Below are 15,212 nucleotides of genomic sequence, written 5' to 3'. Positions count from 1 at the left end.
TTTCTATGCATTATGCTACATTTACTAAATAAATATACCAATTGTAACCAAACAGACCAATGGCATGTGAATGAATAAGGCTGACTGTTGTCATTACAAGAAGGCAAAGGGGTATTTTTCACAGGCAATTGACAATTCCAAACATCCGGGAATTTCTGATATTTCCACAATGCAACTCAATGGAAATGCTTCAATCACCAATGACGTATTGGATTGACTACTAGCATATTACAAACCAGACACAAACAAAAGTTCATCACATTTTGAAGTCAAAATAATCCCCACAAATGAAATTACAATGATCCAAAGTCCAATGCTTTTCAATGCATGGATCACAGAGAGCATTCTTTCACCGTCATTAGTCTTACAATGTCGTGGTTATCACGTTATCTATTATTGAATTAGCATATAGCATTTTAAACTTGGTGGCTAATATCGCCTAATTTATGCTCAGTTGTTTGTGCTGTATGAGATCACAACAAAAATGATTATAGGTAGGGAATAGAGGGCAAACAAACAATACAATTTCACTGGATTCATAACACAGCTACCTGACTAGGGTGGAGCAGCAGGGGAAGGAGATGCGTGTGGGGGTGCGTGGGTGTGTGTGTGTGTGTGTGTCTGTCCCACGCTGTGGGTAATTAGTGTTCACATGACAAAGGAATCGAGCAAGATAGCTAGGTCGTGTCCGCACGAGCAGGGGACATATTGTTGTTGTTTTTCACACGCGATTAATCATGCATTTTTTCAAAAATATTGTGTCAACATTGACCTGTCCTCAGTAAAATGTTTATTTAAAAAAAATATAGAGATAAAATAAATAAATAAACAAACTTTCCAAAGGGCACTTTTTTTTGGAGAGGGCAGAGGGGCAAGTTTGTGAGCACCACTAGGGGTTTACCTGCGCACGCCAGTGACAAGGGCTCTTGCTATCTACAGTAGTATTGGAGTAAAGGAAATCAATTGATTTCTGATCATGTAAGTAATTAATTACAGTCCATCCGTCATGTTATTTTCCTCAATGCTGCTGGTAGTTGCATGCATGGTCGCAGTCGACGACGCAGTGAAAACATGAACTGGATTATTACTAATAAGGACGTTTTCGACAAGATGAAGTGGAATGGATTGGATAATGACACACGAGAAGCGTGGACGACCTTACACTTGCAAGTAAAAGGAAACCAACAGATTGATTAATATATTTACATAAATAATGAGGTTATGTGCCTGAATATTTAGTTCATTTAGCTTTCTGTATACTATATATTTAAGGTTTTTGATTTATTTTTTTGTAAAAACAAACAAACAATATAAATTAAAAAAAATAATAATAATAATAATAATAATAAAAAATATATATATATATATATATATATATATATATATATATATATATATATATATATATATATATATATATATATATATATATGTATATAAAAATAATATTACATTTTAGGTAGGCTTGAGCCCCGTAAAATAGGTCTAACGACGTCGACGGCTAAGGGACCAAGAATTGGTCAAAACAAAACAATAACATATCCGCTCTCCCGGCTTTAAAGGGAGAAGAGCGCTGGAGCGCTCTCGGCTCTGATGGTAGAAACGCAGTCATGTGCTTCCCGATTTAATGGGTTAAAGTAACATGTTCTAAATATTATATATATTTTTTAAATAACCATGTTTCGCTTAAGAACTCGATTTTTGTCAACTCCATCATACACGTTAAAAAGTGTAAAATTTTAAGACAGAGGTCTAAGAAGAATGCCAAGTCTGGCATTTACATTTCTACATTTATAGGCATAGATTAAAGTACTGTGTTGTGATTTCACACTATTTTGAAAAGCCACATTTCTGTACGTCTGATTTTCATAAATAAAAACATAAATTTCACATTCAGTACAAGGGTGTAGATGTAAGAGTCCTTTTTTTATATTAACTTCACCTGTATAACACAGTGCAGTACAGTGCAGTGTAGTCCACTCTGCTTTGTTTTAGGAGATCGGCAAAGCAGGTGCATCCCCTCTGCATCTGTGGTACGCCATTACTAACAGCGTCTTGTCCATATGGTGTGCATATAGTTAACACAATGTTGACTATATATAGACATTTTTGGAAGACAACATTTACTCATGCACTTCAAACCACCGGGCAACGGTTCTCGGGTGTTGTGTACTTTTGATCAGTATTCTAGTGCCAAAGTAGGTGGAAATATTTTGGGTCTGAAGCATCTCGACGTAAATTAAGCTGATAGGTTTGCGTTTAAATTAAATGAACATGGTATGCTTCGTATTTTACCTGAAAAACACAATTTTCGTGACAAAATTTGGTTTTAGCGCTGCTTTTCGCAAGGACTCGCTTTCTCCTCCTATGCACAAGTACAGTCTTGGGGTCAAAGGCGCAGGTAAGTGATGTCTGCCATCTAGTGGTGAACACTCAGGCTTAGTATTGATTCTAATTTCATCAATCGATTTGATTTCGATTCACTAGAGTTTAGTTTGATTTCAATTTTTTCGATTCAATTTGATTCACCTCAAATGAGTCCGATATTGATTAATTATGGAACATCAATTTTTCTTAAATTTTAAGAACCACTGGCGGTGCACAGGCAGACCCCTAGTGATGCTGACACCCTTGCCCCTCTGCCCTCTCGCAAAAAGTGCCCTTTGGAAATTTTTTTTAACAGTTTACTGAGGACAGGTCAATGTTGACACAATCTTTTAGAGAAGATGCATGATCTTAACGCGTGGGGGGCGGGCGTTATGTGCCGCTTGAGCCACGTGAACGTTATTAGCCATACACACACACATCACACGCATCTCGTCTCCTGCTCCACCCCAGCCAGGAAACTTTTATGAATCCAGTGAAATTGTATTGTTTGTTTTCCCTCTCTTCCAATAATTTTGTTGTGAAGTAGCTGTCTCATACAGCATAAGGAACTGAGCATAAATTAGCCGAATGGTCACCTAATTAGCTAGTTTAACGCTATACGCTAAATCAATAATGATAATGTGATAACCAGCACAGGAAATCACACTACAAAGGAAGCTCTCTGTGGTCTCTATGCTAGTAGTCACAGGCAAAAGCAATCCAATACATCGTCGGTGGTCGAAGCATTTGCACCGAGTTGCATTGTGGAAATATCAGAAATGCCTTGATGTTAGAAATTGTCAATTGACTTTGAAAAAAAAACTTTTGCCTTCTTGTAATGACAACAGTCATTCTTATTCATTCTCATGCCCTTGGTCTGTTTGGTTACTATTAGTCTATTTATTTACTAATAGCAGTATAATGCCGGAGAGAGTCATGTTAACTAGTATTTAGCACATGGGTGCTCAAATTCGGTCCTCGAGAGCCCCTATCCAGCCTGTTTCTCTCCACTAACACACTTGATTAATGATCAGGATCGTTATCAGACTTCTGCAAAGCTTGCTTATTAGCTGATCATTAGATTCAGCTGTGCTGCAGGAGGGAAACATGGAAAACAGGCTGGCCTATCCAGGTCTCGAGGACCGAACTTGAACACCCCTGGTTTAGCACCTTTTAAAGCTCCCATTTTAATATTGATTTGCTCTTTAAGGTTAATTTTATTGAAAAATCTTAAAAGCTGATAACATTTTATTTTTAAGTATGGTTTGTACTAAATCAGCAGGCATGACGCTATTAAATGGTGATCTAAAAGCAGTACTAAAATAATAGAATAGAATAGGTAAATTCACATTTAGTTTACATCATTTTTTTTTAAATCAAGTTTAGATACCCCTGCTTTCCCCCTGATAAACGATGCAAGGACGGTTTGACATCATTTCCTCTTTGCATAAGTTTCCCGACCCTTCATCCCCAGCTTACAGAGCAATGTTCGGTTTTTTACGCAGGGAGTTTTTAACTCATATACCACACTGATGACAAGCAGTATGTTTATTTTTTAAGTGAGAACTTGTTCAAACAAGCAAACTCGTCATATTTTTATTTATTTAATATTTTTATTTCATTTATTAATTTTCATCTATTTATGATAGCGATACTCAATTTGAAAGAGCTTTTTGGGGATTGCAAAAAAAATTAAAAATACTTGTTTTAGTCTGGTGTTTATTGTGGGTTGTCCTTAAAGACTTGGGCCCACCCCTGGTGTTGTGATTTGTTATTCTGACTGTACAGTGTGGGATTACATGCTACTTGTAAGAAGTGTAATCCCAGCTAATCTGGGATTCAATTTCACTCAGAACTGTAGATGGCAAACTGAGAGTGGACAGGAAAGAGAATATGGAGATACAAAGGGCTTGTGTAAGGACAATACTTTCTGAATGAAGGATGTTTTTGCTGGTTTTCCTTCACATCCTGCTATATCATTTCTTAGCAGTCCGCTCCTGCCCATCTTTATGTACCTGCGCCTATGGAACCACAGGAACAGCAGACCTCAGGTTGAGTGAGACTTAAACTACCCACCCCCACCCTTCCCCCCCACACACACTTTTTATGCTAATTTTGTAATCTCCCCTTCCTTTTGTGTTTCAAATAAGAACCTAGGGGTGCCAAAATTATTGCGTTAATATTGCATTAATTTAAAATTCCTTTAACGTCACTAATTTTTTTAACCATCGATTAAGCCCCTTATTTGGAAAGCCTGTACTGGGGAAATTCCAGTTGCGACGCAGTAGACACGTCCACGTCAAAATCACCCTTTAGAAATGCACTGTAATGCACTGCAGCTAAAATACACAATGTTTAAAGAGCAGAAAGATGGAGCGGAAGAGCCATTCCAACTGTGTAGCACCACCACAGTTTCCCTACTTCAAAAGAACACACTCGGTAGTGTTCAGTTAGCAGTTAGCATCGAGCTAGGTTGCTACAGCTCTCAAGGTCCCCATGGGCTCTCTCAGACCCCTTTGAGAGTCAAAAGCCATCTGGTTACTTGGAGTGACTCCATAGATGTGATCTGAAGTGTATTTTATTCAGCAACTCCAGAAGATAGCCTGTGTAAGCAAGTGTAGCACATCGATGTTTTGGTTCCTTTGCAATGCAGTAAAACTGTGTCACTTTACAATGCACATCCTGTAAAACAAAATAAATGCATTCCATTTTGTGCAAAAGAGTCACTTTGCACAATTTAGTGTAATAGCTATAATAATAATAATGCATATATTTGTGGGAAATGGGGTCAATTTAATTTACAATTTTAAGAAATGTACAGAAGTTCACAAGTTGCTTCATGTTTTAAAATTAAGTAGCTCTTGTTAAGAAAAGAAAATTGCACAGTTCTGTTACCAATGCCTAATGTTAAACGTTTCTGCCATCTACTGACAAAGACAAATGACCTCCACACAAGTCAATGTTTCACACTGTTTTTTTTAACGGTACATCTTTTACATTTTAACTTCAAATAACTTTATAAATTATAGTACTTCTGTATCAATTAACTAAAAGATACAACCATATTTGTATTAGGCTAATATTTTTCCACTTCTCTGTTAACAAGAGTATGAAAAACTGGGGAAAACAATATTGTACATTTAATTTTACTGTACATTTAGAACAGATATAAAATGAGCGATTATTTGCGGTTAATTGTGAGTTTATTGTGGGAATGCTGAAACCGAACCTTTTATTTTTATTATAGCATTTTATTCTCACTTTTTTTGCAATGAAATAACTCCCACATAATACTTCCGATTTACACCGTTCAAATTTCAACTTGCATCAAAAATTCATGCCTCCTGGTATTTATTGTCTGATTCCACATTACTTACAGTATTCACACAATTTAACGTTAAATAAATAATAAATAGACTTGAAATGTAGACTTTTCACCATTTATTTTCAATGGGACTGACATTGAAGTCCCACTTTCCACACCCACTTCCATAAATACAACTTCTTATCATTACCGGCTCTCTGATACTGTTCAGTGGCACATTTGGTAAAGTGCAAAGAAGTGCAGATTGCAATTAAAGTTTTCTTTTAATTCATTTATCATTCAACTACAAGTAATTTGTAATTTTCACATAATTTATCTTCAATTTCCTTCATAAGCATTAAGCTTAGCATTCAGCTGTTAGCATTCAGCTTTCAGCATTCCCACGCAATTTCTGCAGAAATTGCACTTTGTCTAGTTATAAAAGTCCTGCGATTAATTACGATTTAAAAAATTGTAATTGACTGACACCCCTAATTAGCCCTGCAGCCAGGGAAAATAATCCACAGTGGAATTCGTACACCCCGGTTCTTGTCGTTCGTAATACACTAAAAATGTCCTTGATTGTTTAATACAACAAATAGGAAGTATGAACAATTTGGTCGAGTCATAACATCAGCGCTGGGTCGTACCTCTGTCTCCTGTGGGATCAACAAGTCAGACGAACCCCCTGTGTGTCCCTGTGTGATGGACTGCAACATTTAATTTAATGTTTGTGTGCAGTGAAAGCTGCAGCAGCACAAGAATATAAATTTATTGTATTGTTCCCGTTTGTATTGTTTATTTGTCAATGCAAATGGCACTTCTAACACGTTTGTGTTTTAACATTAGGTTGGTGCAATGCAGTGACCCTAGAATATCAACTGTTCCTATCAATGTCCCTGCTGACACAGTTAAACTTCGTCTTGAAAAGACCCTGATAAGCAGGGTGCCCAGAGCAGCCTTCTTCAACTTGTCAGAACTGCTCTTTTTGTGGCTTACCTACAACTCCATCACAAGCATCCACCCCAGCAGCTTTGTTAACCTGAGATCCCTGAGAGAGCTACGTCTGGATGGAAATCTACTCACTGCCTTCCCTTGGGAAGGGCTTCGAGACATGCCTCGCCTTCAGACTCTGGGTCTTCACAACAACCGACTATCCAGCCTTCCATCACATGCTGTACTCTTTCTCTCCAATATCACCTACCTTGATCTATCTAGTAACAGGTTTGACCAGTTGGAAAATGACTCCACTAACTGGTTCTCTCCGATAGATTTGCTTAATTTTTCTCCTCTTCTCAGGTTGACTATGTTATCAGCCGATCTGTTGGATCTTTGGTTCCCTCTTCAAGGCAAACACGGGAAATCGGTACAAAGAAGAATTTTAGGTATGAATTTACATACTAAATGTATTGTAATGTATAAATGTAAATCTCTTGTTTTTTAGCTACTGAACGTAATGTTTACAGTTGACCCAGAAGAGGTTTTTTTATTTTATTTTATTTTTTTATATATATATAATCTCCCTCTGTACAGGAATGATGATTTCACTTTGTCCATATGTTTTTTAGCCCCTAAAAAATGTAGTCTTAAATGGTAAATGCGATATTTATGTAAAATCTACAAATATTTGCAGATCTAACAATGATCATACTAAAACATGCAGCATAATACTGTATTCGTATTGTTTCTATTAACTCATTCACTCCCAGCCATTTTCACTGAAGCAACCCCCTTTGCTCCTGGCTGTTTTATTTGATTTTGACAAATTTTGCAAGGCCCACAGAATATTGTCTTCTATTGCTATAAAAAAGACATGGAACCTACCAAAAGAAAGATTAGAGTCTCTTCTTTCATCAGGAAAAAAGCCCTGGCTGATCTCTTATACCTCTGCTGCCACCAGCTAGACGTTTTTTGTAATAACTACCATTGCTTTAAGCGACCTCTTCAGGTCAGAAGCTGCATCAAAGCTTTCTCTCTGCTCTAACATAAAAAATACATATAAATACATTTTTTAAAGTGAATGAAAAAGTATATAAAAAGACGTATTTATATGTTTTGGGGTTTGAATGAGTTAATGTGTTGGTGTCTGGACACTAAATATGTATTCATATATTCATTTACCATTTAACCACCGAATCATACTTCCATTCGAATGGGTTACTAATTGTCGTTTTGCAAAAAAACAAAAAAACAAAAATGTCATAGTCCACAAAATTGAAAATACAATTTTATCATAATGGTAAAATGGAGTGCACTTATATAACGCTTTTACGTGCTTCACCAAGCTTTATAGACTGCGTTCAGACTGTAGGCAAATCTGATTTTTCTCAAATCAAATTTTTATTTTTAATAATTTTATGTTTTTAGCAAGTGTCCAAATCCGATCTGGCCCTGTTCAGATTGAGCCACATTATTGACCCATCTGACAGGTTACTGTAGCAACGGCGTTGAATGGAGCTGGCGCTCATTTTTTTAAAGACCATATATCTATGGCTATGACCGGGTACTATTTCGCTTTTTCCGGTTGCGAATGTGAAGATCTGATGGGGCTTCAGCGCAAGTAACGTAAACTGTCACTGTATTTCCGGTTGAGCATGACAGGAGCCAACGGGGCAGTGGATTGACTGCCGAACATGCGAGGAAACAGCCGGGCAGCGAACCGATTGGATATTGACAGCGCAGGCGCATTGGTTTTGCATGCGTAGAGTGACGTCAGGACAGTCAAATTTGTTCTGAGTGTTTCAAGCTGATCAGACTAGACGCATCCTGTCCAAATATGAAACTACCTCCCACATGTGGTTTCAATCCGTCCCGCAAAAATCGGATTTCATGTGCTTTGTGACTGTTCAGATTACAAAAGAGCCATCCACATTCAATCAGGATAGGCTAAAAATCAGATTCGGGCTGCCAGTCTAAACAAGGCCATATTAACTTTTTAGAAAACATCAGTGTATATATGTGGCCGACGCGCTAACACAGCAAGGTTCTCCTTCTACTTTAGTTTAAAATAATTTATTTTAACCCCCTAGGATTCGTCACTGAACACTGGCCAAAGGCTTTGCTTTCGGTAAAGTTTCAAGTTTATCCGTACCAACTAGGGAGAGGGTTCGTCTCACCGATCCAGCGTTCAAGTTGGCAAACTCCTCCTGTGCTAGGATGGCGTCAGAGGCTAACAGCGAATTAACAACAAAGGCCATGATATCCTTCCTAGATGGGCCCTGTTGACTGATTGCTTAACAGTTTAATATTAATGATCATTAGCCAGATAATCATTCCCATACATGTGCAAACACTTGGAGTGTCGGCTCTCCCCACTCCCCACATATATATATATACGTAACGAGCGTTGCCGTTCATCATTCCTGTGACACTAGTACACACGACAATATGCTATGATTCACTAAAATTCGAAAATTTGGATTTGGCATTCGTTTTTTAATGGCAAATTTGCATCTCAATTCAAGTCACCACCAATTTGTGCACAGCCCTAATATGTCTGATACTAGAGGTGGGCGTGTCAATGAATGAGCGTCCATAATTTGTCATTCGTCAACAGTCGGGGCACCATTCGGTCATTGTCAGTCGTCAATATTTCAAGGCGAACCAAACTGTAATCCTTCATTCGTCAGCATTTGGCTGCAAAAGGCTGACCACAAACTTTGTTTAATTGCCATTTTTTTCAGCAGTCCTCGACACCTTGGACATAATTAAAACAGACTGAAATTGAATGCGCGCCAAATGTTGTCCTTGCTGTCTTATTCAAAAGTACTCTGTGTCTATTTACAATGAGAATTTGAGGTATGCATCTCTGCTGGTCGAAGTGCACTTTGTTGAGGAGTTGATAGCAAGCTGCTCTTGTGTGGCATATGCACAACCTTGCCTTTGCATGCTTTAAATTTGACATACTGATGCATACTCAATCAAAGACGTTTTTTTCTTATAACTGTTTGAATAATGTTTTTATATTTCATCTTAAGTCAAGTGCGTTTCTCCGCCGCAAGATTGCACCTAAATGAAATGAATTAATGAGTTGCCATTCAACAGGTTTCCCTTGTACTATTATTGTTATTGAAAAGGACTACATTTAAATGTACGCATTAGACCCGACAACCGAGCAGCAGCGCCGCCTTTTCCTCTATGGGGAGCCGCTGCAATGTTGCACTTTTTTTCTAAAGACATACTAAAGACAAATTTGCCATATGATCGCATTAAGATTTTCAGTTGAGAGGAATGAAGAAGAAAAAAACGCGGAAGCGGGGGGCGGCGCCGTGCACTGCGCTGTTGCCATGGTGACTCGACAAATCGGGGATCCATTGATTTGGACTTTTTATTGTAGTGGCAACGCCAGGTCAAACTACCCTGCATTGATATAACTACCTCAAATCAGCTGTCCTAGAACCGAAAACGCAGGGTTTCCTATCTCAGAGCATGTCAACTTGCTGTTCAGGGTTAGTCTCAGTGTTTATTGAACATGCTTTGTGAAATGGATCCCAGGTATTCAGTACAGGTATTTTGGCTTACTATAAGCAGTAAGTTCTAGCAGTACCATTGCCAGATGACCTCTTCCGCAGATGTTTAACAGGATTTAGATGAGTGAAGGGTACTTGAGTATACCTGTAGTTTATTCGTATCCATTCTTGGTTATTTAGCTGTGTAATTTGCTGTGATTATCCTGTTGCGTTTTTTGTGTTTTGGCACTGAGCATGTGTATTTTGCTCCAGATTCAGTTTTACCATTAAAAAAATGTCACATTTTCTTACATATATCGATCATTATTAACTAATTTGCTCCCTAAAACGTATGAACACGTTCTATTTTAAATATTGCCATGGTCCCAAAAATGTGTTTATACATACAGAAGGCTTTGATGCAGCTTCTGACCTGAAAAGGTTGCTTAAAGAAATGGTAGTTTGTCGCGAGGTTCTGGTTGGTACTCACAAATAAAGATGGCGTGGCCGAAAAGTCCAATGCAATGTCCCAATTTATTTGAAAAGAAGTCACAAAATTCACAAAGTTGTTCACAAAATGGTCCTCCACCAAAAAACTGTGTTCCTCTCCCTACCAGATCCCAACTCACACTGCCCATGACACCGATGCTGGCCCCTTTTAACCACCCAGGCTCCTCCCCTAAGCCAATTAATTCATAAAATAGCCGTTTTATCCATTAACACTACATTCCAATAATTAACAGTAATATCAATAATTAGAGAAAAATAAGATTGTTTAACCTAGCGTATCCCTGCACCCCCAGACCGCTCAGGAACAAAAATAAAATTATAGTGTTGTAAAACCTGGTATTTCGCCATGATGTCACAACGACGTCACTACAGGCGTCCTGCGCATGACGCGACAAAATCCGGAAGTTACCGACAGTCCTCTGTTTGACAGTTCAGGCACACAAACGTAGGGCGGATACTAAGAAAAAGTTTATGCAACACAAGGACAATGGCGTAGACGGTGGTTTAATGGCTGGACTAGCGTGACCAAACGTGCAGAGAAACGTAACCGGGAGACAGCGTATGTGGAAAGCAGGTGTGTGGTGTGCTTGCGTGCAAATGTGTGTTTGGAGTTAACATGGTTGACAGCAGTGGCCTTCCTACAGCACCCGACGGAGCTACTCCGTCAGAAAGTTTTTACAAAAAACGGCCAGCAGGTGGCAGCAGAGTATAACAGATCAACCAGGGCCATGTTGCAACAAGCTCTTTTCCCCAGTGTTTTCAACAGGTTTGTGAATAATGATTAAACTTAGCTATATTCTAACGCTAATTGCAGCAAAACGAAAACAGATACTAATATAGTTGTTTTTTTCCTGATGAAAGATGAGACCCTAATCTTTATTTTGGTAGTACCATGTCTTTTTTATAGCAATAGAATACAATATTCTGTGGGCCTTGCAAAATCAGTTAAAATCCAGTAAAACAGCCGGGAGTGAAGGGGGTTGCTTCAGTGAAAATGGCTGGGAGAGTTAATACGATGAAATCATATAGTAAAAGTACAATATAATCTTTAATATAACAAATTGTACTGGATACCCAGGTCTCCATGACAACCCATGGTTGTGTGACTGCCAGATTTCCTTGGTGGTGTCACTGTCAATGTCTCTGGGGAGCCCCGTGATTCTCATGGACCAGCTGCTTACATGCAGCAAGTTTCTCGGTCAGTCTGGGATGGCGCTGACCAAAGCTGAGCTGCCCCACTGTATGAGACCCTCGGTCCAGCCTGCAGCCACTAGAGTCATATCTCTGCTGGGCAGCAATGTCATTCTCCGCTGTGATGCCACTGGGTACCCCACACCAACTTTGACATGGGTCAAAACTTCAAACTATGCTGGTAAGGCTTGAAGAGTTTACAGTAATCTTGAGACAACATTTCTAGTATTTGAGGTGCTAGTCCATAGTAATGCATTTTCTTTTCTTTGATCTCTCTCAGATTGCTGTCGACAGGATATCATTGGTGACAAAGAACAACTGCCCAGGACTTTGGAAAGTTGTAAGATGATTGTTCTTCCATATACTGTACTATATGCTTTCTTTAATTATAACTGATAGGAAAGAACAAAACAGGCGGATTGGCAGACCTTCTATCAGTATTGACAGAATGTCCACCTCTGGTTATTTATTCATTTAATCGAGGCTTCATTTTAGCAATTCATACTTGTATGAATATACAAGATCCTTTTTTTTTTACTGATGATGTTTACTAGGGGTGGGAATCTTTGACTGTCTCATAATTTGGTTCGATTCCGATTTTTGTGTCTGCGATTCGAATCAGAATCTATTTTTGATTAAAAATGATTTGATAGACAACGTTTTCTGCTTCAATTTATAGATGTGCCAAAGCCCCCCCCCCCCCCCCACTGCAGTCCATAAAAATATAAATATTGCAAATTAATCAACTTAACACCCGTCAGGTAGTGAAAATTAGATAAAACATTGAAAAAAACCGATCTGTGTTGCTATGACAACTCTTGTTCACATCCATCCATCCATTTTCTTAACCGCTTGTCACAAGGGTCGCGGGGGGCGCTGGAGCCTATCCCAGCTGGCTTTGGGCAGTAGGCGGGGTACACCCTGAACTGGTTGCCAGCCAATCGCAGTGTTTATTCACATAATAGTTTCTTTACTATTGTGATACAAAAACAGTGAATATTGATTTTCAGACTGTTCTGTAAATATTCATAAAATTCAAAAGATTCCTGTTCTGGGTCATTAAAAAATAAACATGTTCTAAATAGTTCCCTTACTATTTGTGATTAAAAAAAAAAGTGAATCTCAAGTTCCATAAATATTTATTCATACACATACTGTACATTTGCTGCATTTATAAAAACCTTTTGGAAGAATAATTATTTTGTGATCAAAAACATTAATTTGAATCTTTATTAGGCTATTTTGTCAATAGTTTTCCAATAAACAAAAAATATAGAAAATTTTGATCAATCCATATCAATTTCAAACAAAATATTTGAGGAGGGGGTCAATTTCATACAAAAAAAATACAGTAATGAATTGATGTAAGCCCCACCCATTTTTGTTAAGCCACGCCTATCGCTGGTTAAACCACGCCTACTCCCGGTTTATGCCACGCCCTCTCCGAATACAGATACAAATAGTGCTGTACTCACTCATCCCTAGTATCAGAACCACACTGCCCTTAAGTGGCCAAATCGTGAACAACATGAACACCGCTCTCAATAAAGGCGCACATAAACAAGCGCAAAACAGTATAAAATCATTTAAATGAAATTGATTTTGGGATATTTAAAATCAATTCTGAATTGTACTAAATAAGAATTACGATTCTTATGAGAATAGATTTATTTTTGGGCACACCCATATTGTTTACTGTTGTTGAGCTGGAAGAACGTGCAGGCTTAATCATAGATTGCTGACAATGAATTATTGTTCTAGCCATGCAGGGATCTCCTCGAGTTGGTGTTCGCTGGTCAATAATCAGCTTGGATGACTTAGAATTCAAGGATGCTGGTGAGTATCGCTGCCAAGCTCGAAACATGGCAGGAATATCTGAAGCTCCCGTCAAGCTAAAGGTGGTGGGAGTTACACGGCTCTCCCGACCCCCAAAGAAGAAGTCCCAAAAGATTCCACCTAAGTCATTATCCAACAGCAAAAAGTCTAAACAGAATCGAACTACGTCTGTCTCCCCCTCACTGAAAGACAACCAGATACCCCAAACACCACCTACTCAAAAGAACAACACACAGACATTTCCTGTCATTGTATCCAAAGTGTTCTCCATTTATAAACGCAGCAAAACAAACTTGAAAGGTCCAAAGAAAATTACAAACACAACCCTCATCAAGCCTATAGTAGAACAATCTGACAATTCAACCATTCCTACATCAAACATAAAAGTATGACATGAGGTAATTAGTTAATACTGAAATGATATTTTCAGTAAAGCTGTTCTGGTTTATCCTGCCCCCCTGCAGAAACATGAAAACTTGACTTATTGTTATTGTTTATATACATGAATCTGAACTAAATCTGACTGTTTCTAAAAATGTCTGTTGGCCACCCGTTCTGCACTTCTGACGCAAATTAACGTATAAATACCCTCGCACCTCAGGCAGCTTAGCTGGTCAAAGTTCCAGCAATCAGAATCAATGTTTTGACTTTTGCATTCATGTATATTTTCATGAATGTAAGCTTGTAAAATAAAGAATTTGTTTTTTTATTTTTGTCATGGACTGCATCATTATCTGCTTCAAAGGGTATGCTGCAATGCCAATTTCCTCTCCATGGCGGCCTCTATGCAGTAGTGATGGGTCGTTCGCGAACGCGCCGGTACAAAGAGCCACTCTTTGAAGTGAACGATGGGAGTTGGTTCCCTCCCTCAAGGCTCCGTCATTTTCCCTCTCTCTCTCTCTCTCTCTAGCTCTCTCTCTCTCTCTCTCTTTCTCTCTCTCTCTTTCTCTCTCTCTCTCTCTTTCTCTCTCTCTCTCTCTCTTCTTATGTCGCTCTCTCTTTTTCATGTGTCTAAAACGTTTGGCTAGGACAAAAATGTCAGTGTACGTCTCTGCCAGTCAAGTGAAAAATTTAAGTATTTAGTTTTTTCTGAATGCCAATTTGAAATAAAACAAGGTCGTTTATCCTGGACCTGGTGAGTAGCTTATGTTTGTTTTGTTTGCTGCTGCTGTTGCACTTAAATTACTACTCACTATTTGTGTTATTTGATTGTTATTTTAGATTTTTGTTGGTTGAAGTTTTAATATTATTTATTTATTACTTTTTTTTGTTGCCTTTTTAACTTTCAATATAATTAAAAAATATATTTTTCTTTGCTTGATAATTGTTGCTATTTGCAGTCAGTAGAGTGCATTACTTAGTTCACCAAGTCATTCATTAAAATGTATGCTTTTTTGTCGTAAATTTGTCGTAAATATTTAGAAGAAAAGCTCAAGTTAAAAGAGCCGTTTGAGAACCTAAAATAGCCGATCCGAACCGGATCACCCAAAAGAGCCGAAAATCCCATCACTACTATACAGTAACTTAATGTATGCTACGTCAAAACAAAACACCAA

The 15,212-nt window shown here is 38.2% G+C and overlaps 1 protein-coding gene across 3 annotated transcripts; it reads left to right on the top strand.

The window, feature by feature from the left end:
- The first annotated feature begins 4,148 nt into the window (after positions 1 to 4,148).
- lrit3b (leucine-rich repeat, immunoglobulin-like and transmembrane domains 3b) lies at positions 4,149 to 14,785 on the top strand. 3 transcript variants are annotated; one of them, XM_086094983.1, is made up of 8 exons: positions 4,149 to 4,281; positions 4,358 to 4,418; positions 6,521 to 6,895; positions 6,971 to 7,056; positions 11,708 to 12,001; positions 12,101 to 12,160; positions 13,582 to 13,656; positions 14,402 to 14,785. In XM_086094983.1, exons 1-8 carry the CDS (start codon positions 4,167 to 4,169, stop codon positions 14,494 to 14,496), a joined length of 1,161 nt encoding a protein of 386 aa, XP_085951109.1. In that variant the 5' UTR covers positions 4,149 to 4,166; the 3' UTR covers positions 14,497 to 14,785. The 3 variants fall into 3 exon arrangements, with proteins under 3 accessions (XP_085951109.1, XP_085951107.1, XP_085951108.1); XM_086094981.1 differs by lacking the exon at positions 14,402 to 14,785 and having other exon boundaries at positions 13,582 to 14,365; XM_086094982.1 differs by lacking the exon at positions 14,402 to 14,785 and having other exon boundaries at positions 4,223 to 4,418; positions 13,582 to 14,365.
- Positions 14,786 to 15,212: the final 427 nt, after the last annotated feature.

Source organism: Leptonotus elevatus, chromosome 14, assembly GCF_054856555.1.
Source record: "Leptonotus elevatus isolate MCC_2025b chromosome 14, RoL_Lele_1.0, whole genome shotgun sequence".
Lineage (NCBI taxonomy): Eukaryota > Metazoa > Chordata > Actinopteri > Syngnathiformes > Syngnathidae > Leptonotus > Leptonotus elevatus.
The sequence above is the reverse complement of the archived record's forward strand: the minus strand, read 5'-3'. Positions and strand labels throughout refer to the sequence as shown.